Here is a 22,413-nt window from a genome sequence, read left to right as displayed (position 1 = left end):
GATCAGCTCGTCCATTTGCAAGATTCGTTCTTTTTCTGCATCAGTCTCTATGCAGAACTGCACATTGCTGTAAGCAGCACACAGACGGTCATGATATTTCTTCACTCCAACTCCAGCAGGAAGTGAACTTGCTCGTGCCCCCATGCTGCAGATCCACTGCCGGAAAAGCAGTAGCTAAACTAGAACAGGCACTGGTTACCAGTAGAGCAAGCTAGAGAGATCAGCTACAGGTAGCTGTAGCCACACTGTATAATTAGTTACTGTTTGGAAACTTTCTCTTGCACCTGTGTGCTGTGTTCATAGTATTCACATGTAGTGGCACAAGTCATTCATACCTACCCGTACAATTTGCTATACAGACTCTGGCAACAGCGTTAGCTACTATTCTACTGTATGAGTACAATGACTGTACTAGTATGTGAGAATTGTAGTTTGATATCTGTGGCTACATGTAGCAGGTCTCCCTCACAAAAACAATCTACATGTTGTAATCATGTGTGTTCATTTTGAACGTGTCATAGTACAATTCTATTGAGAGCTGACACCGCATGTTGCTGCTGCTATGTAATAAACTTTAAAAGTCGGATACACGGACAAGTGCTGGTGATTGTTCACATTATACTGCACGCATGCACAATATCAGTCGCAGCAGCAGGAAACATAGTCCCCTTCTGTTTGCAAGCTACAGGATGTGTACGTGTCGGAAACTCGCCTGTGTCTCAGTCATTAATTATCATACAGCATATCACTCCACTCACTACTCGGAGCGAAGGTAACAAGGATGCAGCTAACGAAGTTAGCCGCCTTTTCGGACATTGGTTGTGAGACTTACCACCTCACCCTCGCCGTTAGGCGCTGCATCTGCCAACCTGGTATCGCAGGCATGGTGGTGGCCTGGCACATGTGTAACTCCTCAAGCTGGTAGTGTTTCCCAACGCAACTGTATAGCCGGTGGTAACGCGGATGTACAAACTTTACTTTTTTTATATCACTCCACTGGGCACTGGACGTGAATACAGCAGAGAATGGATTTCTTCATCAGTTTGTGATTTGCAGATGTGGTCTGCACCTTTCACTGCAGACAGTCCAAGGCTTGATCATTGACTTGAGAGTGTGCGCAACTGAACATTTCCCAGATCTTCAGTGAATGATCCGAGAAGTGCCAGTGCGTATCTACCTGACTGTGTGTGTGTGTGAGCAGTGTGATCACAGTACTCTCAGTGCTCAGTACTAGTAGTAGTAGTATACTCCACTAGTGCACTAAGTGACTGTGACGCAAAACTTTAGTTGCGAAACCACAAAATTGTGATACAGAATGCCAAAACCAAGCGGAATGCAATAAGGTACCGAAATCGAGTATATAAAAGAACTGAGTCCGAGTTACATTATAAAAGAACCGAAAACAATTGTAGCATGTCAACCAGCTATTATTAAAAGTCATTATTCAACCCACAACCAGATACAGGGTATTATTAGAATCAGCATACTACTAAAGCTGGCCAGCCTACAAACCATCAAGGCGGCACTGGTCTAAACAGGTGGAACGTGATCCGCGGCGCAGGTAAGATGCTCGGCAGCCACGAAAACACGTAACAAACCACGTCAGCTTCCAGCGTAATTACAAGGGAATAAAAGAAAAAAATCAATCATGACCACAGAAAATGAATGATGATGTCATAGTCCCCTAACGTTTCCTCGTAAACGGAGCGAACTTCAATTATGGACTCAGATGGAGAGCCAATGTTATATTTATACAAAAGAGAAAAAAGACCAAGGAACTACAAGTCACGCTATACTGTCCACTAACACCACCAGTTACTAAACAATCAGATCATGTGATAACATTGCACAACACTGATCGACGGTATTGACTGTAGTTCCTTGGTCTTCTCTTTTGCATAAACATCAAATATATATTATATGTATTAGTCAAGTGGTGTGCTTCACTGTCCGAAGAGTGCTCAATGCCAATGTAGGGCAGAGCCTTGTACACAAGAGAGAGAGTTTGGAAGCTTTGTCACAACTCCGAGTTTCGCGTATCTCTACGATCACCAGGCAACTGATGGATCCAAAACGGGCAGCCAGAACATAAGGGGGAGCAAGGTGGGAAATTTCGAGGGGTGTCATGGGCGACGCGTATCATAGCGCAAGAGTCAGGTGCAGGCGTGAAGTTGCCAAATCTTCAGACTTGGGGCTATGCAGCAGTAGTTCCGGCATGAATGATATAGAATAGAGCTGGGGACAAATGCTAAATCCACACCTGCCCACACCACTACACAAACATACACCCACACTCTCTCCCTTTTCTCACATACACATACACTCACACGCGCGTCCGCACACACATTCTCTAAATCTCTCTCTCTCTCTCACACACACACACACATTCATTCTTTATATCTCACACATGCACACACACATTCATATTATAATGTATTATGTATTATTATTATTATTATTCGCACGTCCGCGTTTACGTCAACAGTAAGTCCACGTATTCGCATGTGCCAGAAGACAGGCAGAGTGAGCAGAGAGGAAAACAAAAAATAAAAGTAAAAAATAAATGTAAGACAGCAGGCGATAGACACATAACTCATGTTCAATGATAGGTGCTCAATGCACTATCTATTCGAAAGATCAAAAAATAAAAAAAGAATAACAGACAACAACGATAGGTTTGTAACTCATGGTCGATGGTAAGTGCTAAATGCACGTGATATGTACAATGCCTCTGTCCCATCCATCAGTTACTACGTACATCCTGGCACAGCTCGCGTCACGCAAGCCTATGTAACGTTTAAAAAATGAACGCGGGTACCTTTTGTGTTGAAACCTTCATGAATTCCAGAAAGTGATTGAAAGGGTGTTGCTCTTTTATGGAATGTAAAATACAATTTGCGTGCATTGCGGAAAAGCCAGTGGCGACTCGACATATTTATACCAGATGTACATGTCATGAAGTGAACATTGTTCGATCCTTAGCAGGGTTTTAATATTTATTGTAAACGATGAAAGTACAAGCTGAGAATTAATAGTTTTAGGAGGAACATTCAATGCTTCGCTATCTTTGGAGTGTTTTCATACGTGCATTCGTCTTGATGAGCATTCGCCTTGGCTTGTTCTGTTGAACTTCCGGACGCGGGAGTTACATTGTTGATAGGAACCTGAGAAGGATCCAATACGTCGTATGGTAACATCGGCAGGACTGGAACGGGCTCTGTTACCTCCCTGAGAGTGTTATATGTGTGGTCATTAGCAGCAGTTGGCTCCATCTGGTAGGAAGAGTAGAGCAACCAAATGAAAGTACCATGCAAGATTGAGGCAGTTCCTTTCCAGAGGCCTTTACCCTGAGACACTGAATAACATTCATTGTCTCAAATACTAGCTAAAATATACTCCAGGAGTAAGGGTGGAAACAAGATAGTACGCATGTGATGTAGCATGCTCTGCGAGGTTTGAACTCCATCACTTGTGAATGATTCAAGGTCTTTACAACGGCATTAGATCTGCCGTGGTCTTGTTATGCGACCGTATAATATTTCAAAACTATTCGTTCGTGATGCTGGAGTCCATTCGAAACCGGGCAGTGAAAAGGATGGTCAGGTCATCTCCTCAACAAAGATGCTACCGAAGAACGTCAAGTAACAAGAGAGAGAGAGGGAGAGAGAGAGAGAGACAACAAGCGCGTTTATCCACCCGAGGTGATTGTGACTTTGCGGAAGAATATGCGTCAGACGGAGGGTAGGATCGAGAGAGCAGAGAATTTATCTCCTCTTATCATTTTCATTTGACAGCTTCTAAATGCCATAACGCAAATTCAGAATAAAGTTTTACCTTGGCAAGTATCACTTCGTTGTCGTAGATAGACTCTCCTGTATTTGCTGGAGTGGTCTGGTGCTTCCCAGCTCCGCCAACAAACTTGACGTTATCGTACTGATCCGGATTGAAATCCTGGTCATATGCAGTCTTCTGGTGTGCGTTCTCGTATGCATCATCTTCAATACTTGGGCGAGGTTCACCTGCCAGGCAACACACCTGCAGGGGTATTTGGCTGTCATCTGCGCTCTCATCTTTGGTTCGAATCTTTCTTTTGTCCATTGAAGCAGCAGCGGAAGTCACTGGCACCGTCTGATTAATAGGCCGTAGTGGATGAATGTAGGACACACTTTCATACGTAAACATCTTGTCTACTGATTCAAGGCGGCTGTGTTCAGCAGCAGCTTGAAGTCCCGTGGCCTGCGCAAGTTCAATGCATCAAAGAGAAAAATGAATTGGAGAACAGCGATAAACTGTCCAAAATAATATTTTCAAACATCCTGACAGAAAGGCGGAATCTTACTAAGCACCGAAACGTATCACTACAAGAATAGTATGGCATGGTTTGCTGCTGTGTTTAGTATGCGAACCAAGTCCAATCCAAATTGTCAAAAAAAGCAAGCCAGACTTCTTCAGGCTTTTCCTGTTTGCATCTTTTTCTCTTACAAATGAACAGATCATTATTAACAAGTAAAAGATGAAGAATATGAGTGCGTGGAACATCAATTGCACATACCTCAGTGGATTGATTCGGAGGATCTTCACTCGTGATGCAACTGGATTTTTGAGCCTGAGTTGGCCTCATAGCAAGCGGACTAGAGCTGGCTTTAGCTGTTTCTGCTCCGATCGCTGCATAGGAGCTCTCCGTAATTGCAGTACCTGATTCTGAACGATTTAATATGGAGCAGCCCTGCAGGGAGCAACAAAATCCGGATGGATAGACCGTTTATTACAGATTTCTATAGCGGTAAATAGCGAATATCACTGGTTAGAATGCGCCCTTAGGCTCTTATGACTTAGCACTACCCATCAAGAGTGACTTTAAAGGGGCACTCCGGCTTCATTTTCGACGCCGAGTTTTCGATGCCAAGACGAAGGAAGGTGAAAGAGAAGACCCCTCGAACAAGAACGAGTCTCCAGAAGCGATCGAGTCGAGCAGGAAGACGACTTTTGAATTTCGCCGAGCGAGCGCTGATGACGTAATGAGGGATTAGCTTGCCAGTGGAAATGCATCTGCGCACATACATTTCACATACTTTTTGGCCAATTTTCAATCGAAGAGGAGGTTGTTTTCTATGTTCTCTCAACGTCGTGAGCGATCCCGTCTTCTATACCCTTCCAGGTACCCTGAAGGTCCTCCAGAGGAGAATTTATCTCCAGCGAAGCGTTGTTGATCCGCTAAAATCGTCTCGAGACATATTCACCCAGTGCAGTGCTGATAAATGTAGAATGTTGAATCTGTGATAATTGTTGACGATGGAGAGAAAGGCTGATAGCCGCTGTCGCAGGGAGAGTTAAGCTGCTGGAAGTAACAACAGGGAGCCCGTTTGTATCACCTGAACAACCAGACTTCAAAGCAGCTTGACCAAATCGGAGGGTGCCTCGTTGCTTATCGTGAATATTACACCGACATGAATTACCACAAGTACACTGGTGAGTTTTTATCTTGTTTTGTTCGTATGCTAGTACCCTGGCCTGGAGTTCTTGTTAGCAAATTCCTATTCTCTGGCGTTTTCTAAACATTCTGTGTAGTACTGAATACGTGATCAAGTATTCCGATTTGGGTAGATGTGGAATTTGGACATGTATTTTATAAAAAAATTCTATTTTCCCAATAGAGCGTTTGTAGTGAAATGGTTGCCCAAATACAACGAAATTGATTCTGCAGTTCTACAACTTGTACTGAAATCCAGTCAAAGTAAAAATGATTCTTCATGACAGTTTGGGTCAATGAAATCTGATCCAGGCATAACGAATAGTGACGCCTGTCACCCCGAGAACGAATGCCCATTTGGTGAGGGATACCTAAGTACTCGAAAGTGGTGCGTGTTTCAATGTGGCATGGAAGTTTTATAATAATATTATGATCTCTGGTCAATGCAACATACGATAGCCATCATGAATTGCAGGCCTCGAACGCAACTCAGACCAGAATTGGCAGTTCCCTAAGTTTATAATTCCATGGCCCCAGCTGTGGTTATAGAAGTTTGTTTGCACATTATTCTTATAGTCGATAGGTTTATACTGATGGCCACAAACAACGGCAGTTCAAACTTCACTGACGTGTTCATGAGCTGAGAGATTTCTCTCCACTATTTCTGTTGTGCATACAGGTCTGTCCAATATGCATTGACCGTATTGGGTATGGTATCTGCTCTGAGAAGGGAATCGCTGGAGCCACAGTCCAATTATACAGGCTTTCAAGAAACAGAGAGGATCCATCTTTCCAAGCTGATACCTGATGTGTACCGACAGAATTCTCACGAGATACCTTACGGACTACGTGTGGTGTGTACTTCATAGTACTCCTCCGACTACTATCTAGAATCAAGTCGACTGAAACAAGTTCAAACAACTCTGGCTTCAAACGAGCCGTCGATTAGACAAACAAAACATTCTCTCATATACTGGAGCACTCTGACAACTCACGACCTATTCCTAACGATTTCCACCGCTTATAAATATGTAGAGTGCTGATTGGAATGTGCTCACAATCTCAATTCAGTCCTATAATTATTTGAACAATGTGTTAGAAATCATTCCACTTTTCCTTCTATAAATGTTGTATCCACATATAATCCACAGTGCTGCAAAGTTTCAGAGTTCTCAGGGTATCAAACAAAATTATTTCAAATACAGTGAAATTGTTCGTGGACAGTATAGCGTAACTAATTTACTTGTAGTTCCCTGGTCCTTTTCTTTGCTATAAATTAATCCTTTGCTCTCTACCCACCTGCGAGTCCAACAGTGAAATTGTTAGTTCATATTTATAATGTGGGAGGGGGTTGAACATATTTTTTATATAAGGGACCTGCAACTGTAATACCACAGTACAGTAGCCGGCAAATATGTAGAAAACAGAAATGCATGTTCCCATCATTGTACATGGACGGGCGCAGCAGGCCGAAGCTATCAGCCAGAACAGGATTTACAATCACTTAGAGATACTTGAGCTATTCCAGTATTCTCCGTGAGCTGTCCCATTCCACAATGGTTCATGCCACCATTATTTCTGGTAGTATCCATGTGCATAGTTCCAAGACCATCTCGGATTCTTCAGCAATTTGTGCCACGGCAAAAGACAATGCTTGACTCGGTCACTGGGGCTGTCAAACTTCCCATCACAAATGAACTTCAATTTCTCATCTGTTTCAAGTATATGTACTGCCATGACTTGACCATGCTTCATCCACAGCTGGGCGAAGATTGTGGCCATAGCGCACCTTCTTGCTGACATGCAGGAGTATGTTGAGAGAAGTGAACATATTTTTACTACAAAACAACAGCCACTGAAGAGGATAGCAATAGCCTTGGGTGAATTTCCTGCAGGTACACGTTGTTGGTAGGTCTACTGGTCGGTCTCCATATCGTCAAGTAACCCACGTTAGTTCAGAAATCACCTGTACTACACATCTTGTAGAAGGGATCCTGATCGAATAATTTTCTGGTCATAAAATTCACTAAACTGAGGGCGAGACAAATAGTCAGTACTCCCCGATTCCGTCAAGCTGCTTTGAAGTCTGGATGCACATGTGATGCTAACAAGCTCCCCGTTGTTACTTCCAGCAGCTTCACTTTCCCTGCGACAGCGGCTATCAACCTCTCTCTCCATCGTCGACAATTATCACAGATTCAACATTCTACATTTATCAGCACTGCACTGGGTGAATATGTCTCGAGACGAATTTAGCGGATCAACAACGCTTCGCTGGAGATAAATTCTCCTCTGCAGGACCTTCAGGGTACCTGGAAGGGTATAGAAGACGGGATCGCTCACGACGTTGAGAGAACATAGAAAACAACCTCCTCTTCGATTGAAAATTGGCCAAAAAGTATGTGAAATGTATGTGCGCAGATGCATTTCCACTGGCAAGCTAATCCCTCATTACGTCATCAGCGCTCGCTCGGCGAAATTCAAAAGTCGTCTTCCTGCTCGACTCGATCGCTTCTGGAGACTCGTTCTTGTTCGAGGGGTCTTCTCTTTCACCTACCTTCGTCTTGGCATCGAAAACTCGGCGTCGAAAATGAAGCCGGAGTGCCCCTTTAATACTGTATACCGAAACTAGTATTCAAAATTAATGGTGAAAAATCTCCTCCTAGTACAGTTATATAGCGTAGAGCATGGTAGCAGGTCCTGTGAAGCTCACTATCTCGTACATGTACATACATCAGGGCCTGCTCTAGACATTCCGCACAGCCCGGTCAGAGTGTACCTGGTGCATGCAGGCCAGCCGGGTCAAGCCGGGTCAGATCATCCGGGAGAAAAACAACCAAAAACCCTGCTCAAAACGCAGGAAAACAGAAAGGCGAATTTTTTCGTCTTCCTTTGGAAATGCGTCTTGCACAAAGCGCATTACATCAAGAGTACATAACCCCCTTACTCTTGATGACATGGATAGACTGGCATGGTCGTAGTCCAGCCAGGGTCGACCTTTCTTCCAAGAGTCTTGGAAAGCGTGAGTTCTTTTTCTCTTCGCTGCGGGCTCGATGGTCCAAATCACCAGTCGGCTGAAATAGTGAAAACTTGCAACTGTGTCAAAAGCTATAGCCAAAGTTACCATGGTTACGCTTTTGACTGCCTGCCCCATCATCGACTTTGAGTTTGAATGTCCTGACTTCCTGCTCGCCGCTGGCCAGATCGCGCTCGAACCAGTTGACCCCATGCCATGGGCCCATGCCCCTTTGACCCTAGCCGAGTTTCTGTCGCTTGTAGACTGGTGTGTACGCTAGATTTGCAACAGATGGGGTCCGCGAGTCGTAAAATACCGGTATTTTAGGAATCCATTGTCAGTTTGAGACATTTTTCAGCAGGATCAGACTGGACCCGGTCTTATCTGTTCCGCCAGGTCGTTCAGTTCCCCAGCCGGGCGCGTGACCCGGCTCTCCAGCAGGCCCTGATACATGTGACCTGTGCTGAGTGTCGTATTAGTGCGAGCATGATAGTTGGACATGCCACATGCTCACGGCAGGTTTAGGACAATTACACTGCGTCTCTGCAGGCCAAAGGAGCACGCCTGTCGCAATCCGTATTCGATAATTATCAAGAGAGAATAAATCCAATTGCTCCAGATGTCAGATGGAACTTGCTGCAGGCCTATCAGTGTCCATACACCCTAGAAGAAGACCACATGTATTGCAGGTATTCCAGTTTCCATGCACCATGGGAAACGATCACAGCAATACTCACATGAGTGGATGCAGCATCCTCGAGACTGCCCTGGAATCCATCTTGTAGCCGATCCGGTTCGTTTACGACCGCACCATGAGCATTCTGACAATTTGATGGCCGCTGTGAAGGAATACATATTTTGTCATAACAGGAATCGTGTCATGAGTCAACTGTGACATAGCCCAGGCGAGAATAAAGGAAATGTGGAAATCAACACCATGATGTTGAATCTGTGTCTGATAACGGTACATGCTAAGGATCCTGAGAGAAAATTATGATATTGCCCCAGAACACAGTTTCATTATTCAGAACGCTTCATGACTTGGCACATTTTCCAAGAATCTGGGTACACTACTTGTTTGTGACTTTACTCTCATGAACTTGAGCTATTATTGAGAGGTGAGCACCTCATAGAACTTGTTCCAAATCCACGCACTCACAAAAACACACACAGCACCACTTTCACGGTCCGGACGCGAAATGCCGTACTAGTGCTTATGTACTTGTGACCTCGGTATGGGGCGGTAAATACATTTCTGGTTTTCTGGGTTTGCAATTGTATTGCAGTTTCATTCATTTTGTTTCTTTTGGCCGGAAAAGAGGCTTGATTTCGGTTATTTTGAAGGCTACTGCTCACCAGAACTCCGTGTGATCTGGATCTTCACGGGATGAACCCACTTCAAAAGGGTACGCACTTTCAGTCATTATCGCACTCAGGTTCACAATTATTTTATGTGGCCATCCACAAAAAATGAATTCTTTCTCGTCTCGCATTTCGTAAGTTTTTTTAAATAATTATGTCTATGACGTTTGCTTACCATTTGACCCACCGCAAAGTTATTCTGCAGTACCATTGGACCTGGGAACAAACGATAAGTGTCACAAACACATATAGAGATCTTATATCCTGGACGTGAGGTTAGAGATTTTCCTTCCGGATATCTCAAAAGCAAATGTTAGCGAAGAGGTGCGGAACCAGGCAAACCAATAATCCAAGCACAGATTACCCGTGGAGTTTGTATGAATGTTCAATAAGTGAAATTGCTGTAAAGAAATTTTGGAAAAGAATAGGACCAAGGAACTACACGTTACGCTACAATGTATATGTACATGTACGCTGTAAGACCACCAGTTGCTAAACAATCAGGCTTAATCAGCTCATGCAATAACATTGCACGCAACTGACCGACAGTACTAACGTTCTAGAACTAACTGGCTATTAACTCTAGCACAGAACATACACAGCACCGCTGAACTTGTAGTTCCTTGGTCCTTTTCTACATGGATATGTCTCCTTGGCTATCCATCCACGTGAAATTGTGTTAAACTGTACTACATCATCATTAAGTGGAAACCTTACACACACCATCTTCAATCAAAGCGGTCTCTTCGCTGCAAAATACAGTAATTCTCAATCAAATGTTCGGCCAGGAGCCGTCATCAGGATTGAGGAGAGTACATGTTCATGTACATGCAAATCCCCTGTGTACTCTGACTGTGAATGACTCTGATCTCCTCTGAGGAGACGAATGCGTAAGCCCTAGACGCCTGGTTAATTTCTCTTCACTATCGGCGAACCGAGCTCATTAACAGCCGGTTCCAAACAGTTTTGCGTCACGAGACTGAGTAAATTTTCTGTATCTGTATTTGAAAATTGATGGGGCTTAAATGGAAACAATGTGACGAAGAGGTTGGTGCGACTTCGGCGATAGTAGGGTAACAGTGTGTTGCTCCCTACATGGGAGCTCGCGGTTTTCCTGCCGACTTGAATTCTCACTTGACTGACTCACGACTGCCATCCAGAGCACACGAGAAGTCCATCGAACCGTCCACTCGGCAAACCTGCAAGAAAGCTCCACTCCCTGCTCAATACACAGTGTTTCGGGGAATTCACCCTCATCATGCAGTTGAGCTTGAGTAGGCTGAGGAAGATTGTGCCTGAAGAGCACCACTTATATACTGCTCTCCAGGCACAAACCTCAACAGGTATACAAACTTGCAGAGACGCTCCGCTTCCAGCGTGACAAACACCTCGTGAACACCAGATAGCAGCGTGAGTCAGTGTCGCTCATGGAGGTACTGAACAAGCGCTGAGGACCGTTGGCCATTCATAACGTTGATGCCTCCAAACCATCTAATTCGCAAGCCCGCGCTGGGGACAACAATGTGAAGAAGAGTATTGAGGAGGGAGTGGTGCTTTCTTGCAGGTTTTCCGAGTGGACGGTACCATGGACTTCTCGTGTGCTCTGGGTGGCAGTCGTGAGTCAGTCAAGTGAGAATTCAAGTCGGCAGGAAAACGGCGAGCTCCCATGTAGGGAGCAACACACTATTCCTTTAAATAGGAACGATAACATAAGCCACTACGCAGTCATATTACCAAAATGATGAAAAAGTATCATCTTTACCCTATCACGTAGTTCCACAATCCTTCACTCAGTTAATCCAATGTGCATCAACAGGTGTCAACATACCGCAGTGCAACCCTCACCCGCCCTCACCAGTGAAGATTATACTATGCACATGTATAACCGAGCAAAACGAATATATTCCTACGAGTACATCACTACTCACCGTGTTGGGAACAAAGGCCAAGCTTTCTTTGTTGCCGTTTCTTGTATACAACGAGGATAACAATGGCTAAGACGACAGCAACCAAGACGGCAACACCGGAGCCAATAGGTACGGCGGAGTTCTGTTGCTCTTTAACGGGCCTCTCTAGATTGTGGTGAGCATCCTCGGTGGTTGCAACAACGCTTGTGTTAGACGCAAATGCCATGGTAACTATATTGAACCTTATCTCATTAGACGTAGAGGGACGCGCTGTTGCTGTTGTCGACTGAATTGACTGTTGATTGGAACGTATTTGTGGCGTGGATGATGTTGGTAATGTTCCTGAAGACTTTACAGTCGGTTCCGTTGTGCCCGATTGTAACATTGATGAAGTTGGTGGCGTCGGATGTGATTGCGATGTAACTGAAGTACCGGTATTTGCTTTTGTTGGCGTTGAAATCTTCTGTGACATTGGTGTTTTCGGTAACGAAGACAGGAAAGTTGGTGCCGCTGTGCGGGATGGCAACATTGGTGTGGTTGGTGACGCTGAAGATGATGGCGATGCTTGTGTTGTGGTGGTAGGCTGCGCTGAAGGTTTTCAGTATAAAGCGATGCATAAATCACTTATTAAAACACCCATAACTCTGTGAAAGATATAGGTTTTGGACCTAGTTTTTTTGCAGAGTGATCTGTTGGGGTACAGCAATGTCATGGTATGGATAACTCAAAATGCTCTAAAATTAGATAAGCCCCCTTTCTTGAATTGTGAGGCTCAATTTTTGCATCTCGCAGCTACTAGTAGCGTCACGCTGCGTTTACACGGCGACGATTCTATTTTACTCGACAACGAAGTACGACTGAAACAGAAGGAAATCATTGCGTTTACTTCTATCATTGTGGCTCATAAACCCAGAGATATTCTCGAAAGGCAACTAACTGTCTTGAACCATACTCAGATTTACTTCGATGACCATTCAGAAGAATACCGTCACAAGCAGAACTCTGGAAAACAACAACTGTGCCTACGCTCCGATGAACTTATATAGCAAGAGCGACGGCCACATCTAACACCCTGCCTCTACACCAACACTTAGCACATGCATGTAGATAAGAAGAGCGCGTGATGACGAATAAGGTGCTAAGTGCTAGCGTAGAAACAAGGCGCTAGATGTAAGAAGAGCGCGTGATGACGAATAAGGTGCTAAGTGCTAGCGTAGAAACAAGGCGCTAGACGTGGCGCGTACAGGCAACGATTTAGCAGAGCATGGAGAGGAAAACTGTTCAGCAACATTCAAAAAAGCAGAACGAGAACGAATAATACTTCAATTGAGGCTACCTCCGTAACATTCTCCTCTTCCTCGATATGAGACAACGTGACCAGATCGAAATAAAACAAAATAAATAGTACCTTACTAGCTCCACCACTAAGAACCCAACATCGTGCTCTTAGCAAAGCAAGTCCAGGTGGCTAGACAGCAGGTCCGCAGCAGGGTAAAGATATAGCAATACCGCTGACTAATAATAATAAGAAGATAGAGGACATGCAATGATTTTCAGAAGACAGACAGCAGAAAAGCTGTCCACATCAGTCCATCACTCTGACGCATACTCCAGTGGGCACAAGCGGTTGATGGGTCGCACAAGAGTACGATCACCCACCTGCACCTTGGCAACACGTACTCGTTCATCCTTCCCGGGGTAGACTTCCAGAACCCGAGCCAAGGGCCATTTACGCCTAGCGGTGTCTGGAGACAGCAACAGCATGACATCACCAACCTTCACGTTGCGTTGGTCTGCCGTCCATTTGACCCGCTTGCTGAGCTGAGGCAGCCACTCCTGGATCCAGCGACGCCAGACATGCCCAAGCAGCTCCTGAATGCGTTGCCATCGCTGACGCGGATGATCAGACTCCGGTAGGACGACTTCTCCAAGTCTCCCGTTCAGAAAATGATTCGGGGTGAGGGGCAAATTGTCGTTGGGGTTGACTGATATGGCGGTGATCGGGCGAGAGTTGATCAGATCCTCTGCTCCGGCAAAGGCGGTCAGCAGATCCTCGTCGGTGATGTCACTGCCAGACAGAATGTGGTAAATAGCACGTTTGGCTGCCTTCACCATAATCTCGAACACACCACCGAAATGAGGTGCTGCTGGAGGGTTGAACGACCAGGACACACCATGATGTGCGGTGCCCGTCTGGATTTTGGTTTGGTCGATGTTGCGAATGAGGTCCTTCAGCTCCCGAACTGCACCAACAAAGTTTGTGCCATTGTCCGATATGACTTGATTGGGAAGGCCGCACCGGCTCACGAACCGGAAGAAACAGTTGATGAAACTAGATGTGTCGAGTGAGAATGCGAGCTCCAGATGTACAGCGCGCGTCTCCAGACACGTGAATACACACAGATAGCGTTTGGTTCTGGCCCGACCGCGTCCCTGCATGGTGAGGAAGGGGCCGGCGTAGTCGACGCCCACGCGGCTGAACGCACGATGAGAGGGCACGATCCGACTGACCGGCAGCGGTGCCATTCGTTGCCCAGCTGGCTTGCTCCGGTACCGGCGACAGACTGCGCATTCCTGTTCCCACTCGTGGACGGCCTCCCGTGCGGCGATGACCCAATAGCGGGCGGCGAGCGCAGACAATGTTGCGTTCGTCCCCGCAGCGTGCTTTCCCTTCTCGTGTTGGAACCTGATTAGCATCTTGGTCACGGCATGCTTCCGCGGCAGGATGATCGGATGGACAGCGTCTCGTGGCAGGAACTCCGCATACTGCAAGCGCCCTTCACAGCGTAGAACACCATCGTCGTCAAGAAATGGACACAGCTTGGCCAGCTTACTGGTAGCATGCACTGCTTTGCGTTTCCTCAGGAGGACTATCTCAGCAGCGAACGCATCACGCTGCGTGTTCCGAACGACGTACAGCTCTGCGTCAGCCAACTCAATCGGGGTGAGCTCTCCTGCCAGGCGATCCTCTGCCGCTGCACGGCAGTTCGAGATGAACCGCCGGACCCATGTGAGCGTACGGATGGTCTTCTGCCAGTCTAGCCACTTTGCTGGGTCAATGATCCAATCCTGCTCGGGTGGTGCATCGTTGGCACTTTGGACGTCTGCATGATACGTTTGCATGTCCTGCGAGCGGTTGCGTGGCAAACCTTTTACCTCCTGCCGAGCGCCGGAGCTGGGCTGAAGCGTAGGGCTGGCAGGCCCTGGCTCGTCGGTTGACAGGAATGCGGGCCCAGTCCACCATAGGTCCGATGATGTCAGCACTGCTGCAGTACACCCACGAGAGACCAGATCTGCGGGGTTCTGGTCAGTGGTCACATGCCGCCATTGCTCTGGCTGTGTGAGACGACGAATCTCAGAGACGCGATTGGCCACGAATGTCTTGAACTGCCGACTGTGACCATGGATCCACCAGAGGACGTTCATGCTGTCAGACCACAGATAGATATCCTGCATCTCGAGAGCAAGGCTGACGACGGCTGCCAAACGGGCTGCCATGACGGCAGCTATCAACTCTAGTCGTGGGATGCTCACCGCTTCCAGCGGGGCGACTTTAGACTTAGCTGCAACCAGCCGGCATGTAGCTCCACTGGGGTCCTTGGAAATGATGTAGGCGACAGCACCCATTGCCTTCTCGGAGGCATCTGCGAATACGTGCAGCGACGACACACCGTCAGCTGCCATGAGTGGTCTTGGAATGCGTAGCGTCTGCAGATCCCGCGCATCAACAATCCACTCCTTCACCAGCTTGTCCACAGAGGGCTCCAGTGGGTCATCCCAGGTCGAGCCTCGCAGCCACAGTTCCTGGATGAGCATCTTGCCTCGAATGATGTACGGCGCCAGCAGACCCAGCGGGTCAAAGACGGATGCTACCCGTTGTAGCACTCTCCGCTTGCTGAACTCCTGGCCGGAATCCGGTGGGATGGCAAAACTGAAAGCGTCGCTAGCAGCGGACCACGAGATGCCTAGCGTCTTCACTCTTGGCAGCTCCCCTGGTGACAGGTCGATGGAGCGTCCATGTTCTGACTCAGGTATCACTGCCAGAAGCTCGGTCGAGTTTGAGAGCCACTTCGTCGGGTGCATGCCGGCCGACTCCCACACCTTCACAAGAGACTTGTAGAGTGCGATGCCATCAGCGACGGTTGGCACGGAATCAAGCGTGTCGTCCATGTATGTGGACTTGTTGACTGCTTCAGCCGCACGTTCATCCGTACTGGTGAGCACCCTCGCATGCTCCTGGGAGACGAACTGAGCGAGGAATGGTGATGAGGCGAGTCCGAATACCACACGCTGGAACTCATACACTGCAGGCTGCGCATCGGAATCACAGTTGCGCCATAGGAATCGTTGGTATGGCCGGTCGGATTTGTGCACACCAATCTGCAGGTACATCTGCTTGATGTCACAGGCAATAGCAACAGGATGCTTGCGGAACCGCAGGAGCACGTCGCAGATGTCCCGTTGCAGCTTCGGCCCCTTGTTGAGGAAGTCGTTCACTCCGACGCCTTGGAACTGCGCCGACCCATCAAACACAATCCTCACTTTCGTTGTCTGCTTGTCCAGACGGACCACCGGAAAGTGAGGCAGGTACCAGATGCTGTGTGGTCGTGGTTCCTCCTTCGGCACACGGCGGATATAGCCCTTTGCCAAGTACTCTTGGATGATGGCGCTGTACTTGGTACCCAGACCGTCCGTTAGGAGCAGCTTCCGCTCGGTGCCAATCAGTCGTTTGCGTGCCATGGCGAAGTTGTCGGGCAGGACCGGTGGTGTTGTCTTCCACGGAAGGCCCACATGATATCGACCGTCGCTGAACGCCAGGGATTCCCGTGTCTTTGTGAGCAGTTTCTCCTCCGCCGGTGACAAGTGTGGCAAGTCGGGTACGGCTAGCTCCTCGACGTCCCAGAAGCGACGCAGTAGCTGACTGATCTCATTGCCGCCGAGCTGCAGCTGCGCATGGTACGCATGCCCCATACGCGAACTGCCTGGGCTCGCCCGTACCGGCCCCACACAGGTCCATCCTAGCGGGGTGAGCCGTGCGACTGGTTCACCCGGCTTACCAGTCACCTCGTGCAAGGACTGGTGCGCTGCGACACAGTCCAGGCCGAGCAGAACGTCGACTCGATCAGGCTTGGCGGTGGGAGGGAAACGTATCCCTTTGAGATGTGGCCATGTCGATGCGCCGCGGTGCCAGTTGACTGGCTTCAGGCGTCCTGTTGGGTGCCGCACTGTCCAAGCATGGAGGTCTGTGCTGAACATGCCGTTGACACTTGCTACGCTGCAAGACACATGCACCGACTGAAATGTACTCGGTGTTCCGTCCAACGTGTTGACCGTGATGCTCTGCAACTCCCCGTGCAGACCAAGTTCGTGTGCTACGACCTCACTGATGTAGCTCATGGTGCTGCCATCGTCCAACAGTGCATTGACGTGAATGCTTGTGTCGCCGTGCTTGATGGTGACCGGTATCGTCCTCAGGCTGATGGTCACGTGGGTGCTCTGGGAGGCGTAGCACTCCTCTTCCGTGGACGGAGAACCCTCCGTGACGACGGAGCAGAATGTCTGCTGCTCTGTTTGGCTGGACGACTGTTGGGTGCTAGCTGTGTTTGGCATAGCGCGTCCTGCCCGACGCCCTGAGACAGAGTTCGCTGCTGGTGCCTGTGTGGACGGGCGTGTCACGCTGCTAAACACAGGGCCTCTGCTCTGTGTGGCGTGCAGAAAGCGATGATGGAGCTTCGTGCACCCGTCCAAACCACATGGCCGACTCCGCGTGCAGTCGCATCCATTGTGGCCGACATCCAGGCAGCGGAAACACACACCTGAATCCTTGGCAATGCGCCATCGCTTGTTCACTGTCGCAGCTTTGAAGGATAGGCACTGCCACAGCTTGTGTTCACCTTGGCACACGATGCACTTTTGTGATTTGGCTGCCGGCTGGCTGCTGGTCACGAACGTGCTTGGTCGAGGCGACCGGTGGACCTTTGTTGGCTGTGACGGCTCTGCCTTACTCACGGGAATCAAGCCAGCTTTCGTCTCCGCAGCGGAGACCATGAACTCTGCTTCCTGGGTACAGTACTCAAGCAGCTCCTCTACCGACTCAGCCTTAGCTTGTTCATGCCGCCACCGGTGGTAGCGGGTGATCAGCTGCTCATCCAGCTTCTTGAGAAGAGTCAGGTAGAAGGTTCCGGCCGCCAGCTCAGTAGCTCGGCCCGAGTCCTTCAAGTTAATGACAGCGACTGCCAGCAGTTCCGAGAACCGCTCCAGGTCTCTCGGGTGCTCCTTCCGCACGGGTTTGAGGGCCTCAATTTCTTCCAGATGGATGGCAACTCGGCGCCTCTCTCCGCCATATTTTCGGTGCAATAGGGCCTTGGCTGCATCATACGCAGCGATGGTGTACCCGAATCGGTCGATGGCTTTCAACGGCTCACCCTGGACATACTGTCTTAGTCGAAGCATCTTGCATTCCGCGGTTAGCGGTGCCTTGTCCACACAGGTGGAAAACGCTGCCCACCAGGACTCGAAGCGCCGTTTATCGCCATCGAATGTGGGTATTGTGATTTTCTTCATACTCGCCCATGGCCCGATGTCGGCTGCTAGTGGTCGTTCACCCGTCAGTGGAGGCTGATACATATGGCTGCTCGAGGACCCAGTCGGTTGGGGAGCCATGGATGTGTTGGGGACTGTCACAGCGGGGACGACCGTTGATGCACTTCCAGCTGCACCTCCAGCTGCAGGGACCGTTCTAGGGGGTAATAACACACTCACTGCTGGTCTCAATCTGGACTGAGTGCTGGCAGTGGACTGGTGGCTCTGACTAAACTGAACAGACTTCTTGGTCAGCTGGGCCGTTCCCAGTGTGGTGTTGCTGACGCTGCTCCTCTTGGTGGGCTGACTGACTGCGCCTGGCATAGTACTACTGGCAGTACCATCATTAGCACTGGCCACTGACACACTGCTACCACCGGAACCGGTCACTGGCGCTGATGCACTGCCATTGCTGGTCTGATCAGCACTAGAGGTACTGGCAGTAGATGGTGTTGGAACCCGGAGTGGACTTGTGACACCTTGACTCTCATGAAAGGCCAAGGCACTTAGGCTACTAGGAGAAGTCTTCATGCCAGATTCCACCAGCCCAGATCCAGCAGACCCAGAGTACAGCATTGACCTGGCCCCCAACTGGCCAAAGTCAGACCGCTCCGCACCCACCTCCGTCAAGTGATCTGGCGTCATCATTGGAGCTGAGTACCTCGCCGTCGAGTACTGGCTGTATCCCAAACCATGACCAGCTCCAAACCGCCCACCAACACTAGCGCTGTACGTGGCTTCTTCCAGTGCTCTGTTCACAGCTGCGCTGTACTTCTCCTCAAGCTCTTCCAGCTCCGCAACCAGCTTCCTCCGTTTCGACAAGTCTCCGTCTCCAGAGCACAGTCCCAGGAGATCGCCCACGACGCCTGCTGCACCAGAGTACGCGTGTTCCAGATATCCAAGGTCGTCATCACCAATCCCCTCTCCGTTCACTATCCGAGTCAGCAAACGTCTTCGAATGTTGGTGAAATTGGCCTTGGCATTGATCTTCATCGTTCTCAGGCATTCTTCGCTGAACGCCGGTTCTTCATCATCATATTCTTGTTCTTCGTCATCAATATCGGAAACTCCAAAATCCTTCACCGTGCCCTCTGACTGCTGAATGCTGCTTGAACCGCCACTACGGGGGACCTGCTGTTCGTCCGCCAAACCTACGTCCGCCCCGACTTGGTCCGTTCCTTGCAGACTCTCGTCACTTGCCACTGACAAAGAACTCTTTGTTTCCGCCATGGTTAACATTCAAACCATCCTCTGCTACCAAATAATGTGGCTCATAAACCCAGAGATATTCTCGAAAGGCAACTAACTGTCTTGAACCATACTCAGATTTACTTCGATGACCATTCAGAAGAATACCATCACAAGCAGAACTCTGGAAAACAACAACTGTGCCTACGCTCCGATGAACTTATATAGCAAGAGCGACGGCCACATCTAACACCCTGCCTCTACACCAACACTTAGCACATGCATGTAGATAAGAAGAGCGCGTGATGACGAATAAGGTGCTAAGTGCTAGCGTAGAAACAAGGCGCTAGATGTAAGAAGAGCGCGTGATGACGAATAAGGTGCTAAGTGCTAGCGTAGAAACAAGGCGCTAGACGTGGCGCGTACAGGCAACGATTTAGCAGAGCATGGAGAGGAAAACTGTTCAGCAACATTCAAAAAAGCAGAACGAGAACGAATAATACTTCAATTGAGGCTACCTCCGTAACAATCATTTACATGACAACGCACGAAAATGCACCCCGGAACGGAACGAAATGGAAACGCACTTCCAAGTGTTTTAAAATATTTTCAAAAACGTTTTCGTTCTCGTGTAAACAGTGAAAACGATTGGAAATGAAACGCGATCATGGAACCCTTTCCGAGAGGGAATATATCGTAAGGAAAATATTAAAACCAACTGCACAAAGAGCGTTCATGAGCTAGCCAACTCCAACTAGTGTGTTACTTCCCGCCCTTGCGCCAGTCCAGCACGTGCCAACTAGAGCCTGATTTCCGTTTTCGTATGAACAGTTCAAAACGATTTGCTGTTCGCGTGTAAATTGTTTGAAAGCGATTCAGTGGCAGCGCGTTTTCGTTCCGTTCCATTTCGTTCGGTCTCCGTGTAAATGCAGCCTCAGAAACAGTAACCTGTCCGAGTTCTTGAAAAACTATAAACGTAGGGATTAAAGCGGCTTGGAGTGGCTCAGGTCTGAGAAGCACTAAATGGCCATACACAAGTACTACCGGGCATATTGAATGTTAAAACAGTGTACATGCGACATACCGTGCTTTCAATATTGAAATTACGATTCAACAAATCAGGTGTCTCAGAATTCACAATAGGGGCCAGTTGGTAGCTTGGGGAGGAAACTTTCCATTCAATTTTACTTCTATATGAGATAGGGCACTCTTCTAAAGAGTAAGGGAGAGAGAGAGAGAGAGAGAGAGAGAGAGATGGGGGGGGGGGGGGGGGGCGCTAATCGTGCGAGTAAGGCCTGCTGCATGTGGTCACATAGAAGAGAGAGAATCTAGTGAGATCCACTATAGCTGAGTTTGTAAACTAGCGCCCTATGTCTGCAAAATACAGTGTACTAGTAATTATGAGATGTGTAACAATTGCCACTAGGTGAAATCACTCTTTTAAAACTCCGATAAACAGGTACCAGGAGAAGGGTATGCGACAGAAGGGGATGTATTAGGCTGGTGTGTTCCTACATCAGCGAAATCTAATCAGCATTCCCACGTCGCACAGGACTCAATTCGGCATGACCCCAATCGAAATTGACCATGTAGTTAAGGGTGTTAAGAGAGCATGTATGAGAAAACCAGAACATTTGTGCAAGCCGATCTCTCAGATTCGCTCAAATTTTGCAGGAAGGTTTACTTTGTGGTGTAGATCGACATTCCAAAGCCCGCGCAAAATCTTTTGAAGGGAACCGTGAAATTGGCATACCCCTCATTACTGGCCCAATATTGGCACGATTTATGGGTCTACAAATGAGCCACGGCACATCGTACAAGAACAAGCTACGAACAAAACTCCATCAAGCCAACATTACCTCACCTTCGAAGAGTTCTTGGGGCAGAACCGATTAGCCACGCCAGCATCCCAGAAAACGAGGGCAATCATCCCTTGACGCCACAAATGATCGTCTTGAAAATAGCCAAATTACAAGCGCTGATAAAACAGCGAGCTACGTCCTCAATTAGCAAACACTATACACCGTCAGATAGTAGAACACCTCTTCTAGCACTGAGGACAGGTCCCCCATCATCGTTTTTGGGTTTTCTTGAAATAAACAAGTTTGAATTTTTCCACTCGATCAGTCTGAAATACGTCCAAACTCATACCTGCACAAGAAATCTCGCCCCTCCGCGACGTCTAGTCAGCAATTTCTACTCCAACACCACTCCCAACGCTGCAGCACAAAGTGTATTGTTGACTCTGACAAGGAAAAGCAGCGGTGATCACTTGTCACTCCAAACGACAAGCTTCTCCTTGCGCCAGCAACATTTTTCGGTGCAACAGTTGATGCAAAAGTGACTGAATTTTTGTGTGTAGGTTTTTGGATTCTACTGCAAGAGGAATGATGAAATCACGTGCCTCGTCACACAAGAATACCAGGTCTCGTAGATCACGGTTCAGAAGTTGTTCCGAGTCACCTTGATCAAGCGCACCTGCACTTACATGGATCACCCATTGATCTAGATTAGATCAAGTCTTGATGTCCAGGTCCAGAGCACGCATGTCGTGTTGTAGGCCTTCAAGCCGGGACTTTCCCTCAACATGTAGCACAAAGACTAAGGCGAGTAGGGTCAAAATAACGTTGTTCATGACGTAAGAAATCTGCCATGTGGACGGGCCACATGCCCCATGAGACCAGTACTGCAGTGTAGGCTGCGCGCTGGTCAACTCCAAGGGACCTTGATGGCATGGACTACGGTCATTCCTTGCTGTTGCAGATCTACGTCGATAATCAGCATGTAAACTAGCCGTAGTTCCTGTTGAACCATGTTTGGGATGAGCTAGGTGACTGGTTAGTGTGAAAAAATGCATCGCTGTTCTTACTGCAATAGGAAATATATCA

General features: G+C 48.1%; 2 protein-coding genes across 2 annotated transcripts; both read right to left on the bottom strand.

Moving 5' to 3' along the window:
* Positions 1-2,474: 2,474 nt before the first annotated feature.
* LOC135826445 (uncharacterized) lies at positions 2,475-10,131 on the bottom strand. Its single transcript, XM_065339055.1, has 5 exons — positions 10,024-10,131; positions 9,224-9,325; positions 4,553-4,726; positions 3,835-4,236; positions 2,475-3,272 (listed from the first exon to the last, which is right to left on the bottom strand). Exons 1-5 carry the CDS (start codon positions 10,057-10,059, stop codon positions 3,051-3,053), a joined length of 936 nt encoding a protein of 311 aa, XP_065195127.1. The 5' UTR covers positions 10,060-10,131; the 3' UTR covers positions 2,475-3,050.
* A 3,217-nt stretch (positions 10,132-13,348) lies between these two features.
* LOC135826614 (uncharacterized) lies at positions 13,349-19,567 on the bottom strand. Its single transcript, XM_065339218.1, has one exon. The coding sequence runs from the start codon at positions 19,565-19,567 to the stop codon at positions 13,349-13,351; it is 6,219 nt and encodes a 2,072-aa protein (XP_065195290.1).
* Positions 19,568-22,413: the final 2,846 nt, after the last annotated feature.

This window comes from Sycon ciliatum, chromosome 10 (assembly GCF_964019385.1).
Source record: "Sycon ciliatum chromosome 10, ocSycCili1.1, whole genome shotgun sequence".
NCBI lineage: Eukaryota > Metazoa > Porifera > Calcarea > Leucosolenida > Sycettidae > Sycon > Sycon ciliatum.
This window is presented reverse-complemented; position numbering and strand designations above follow the sequence as displayed.

Coding starts and splice junctions, on each gene's coding strand:
- LOC135826445 (XM_065339055.1), bottom strand. CDS start 10,059: ATGGTACTGCAGAATAACTTTGCGGTGGGTCAAATG. Junction 9,326..10,023: donor ACTTTGCGGTGGGTCAAATG/GTAAGCAAACGT, acceptor ATTCCTTCACAG/CGGCCATCAAATTGTCAGAA. Junction 3,273..3,834: donor ACGAAGTGATACTTGCCAAG/GTAAAACTTTAT, acceptor TCTTCCTACCAG/ATGGAGCCAACTGCTGCTAA.
- LOC135826614 (XM_065339218.1), bottom strand. CDS start 19,567: ATGGCGGAAACAAAGAGTTCTTTGTCAGTGGCAAGTGACGAGAGTCTG.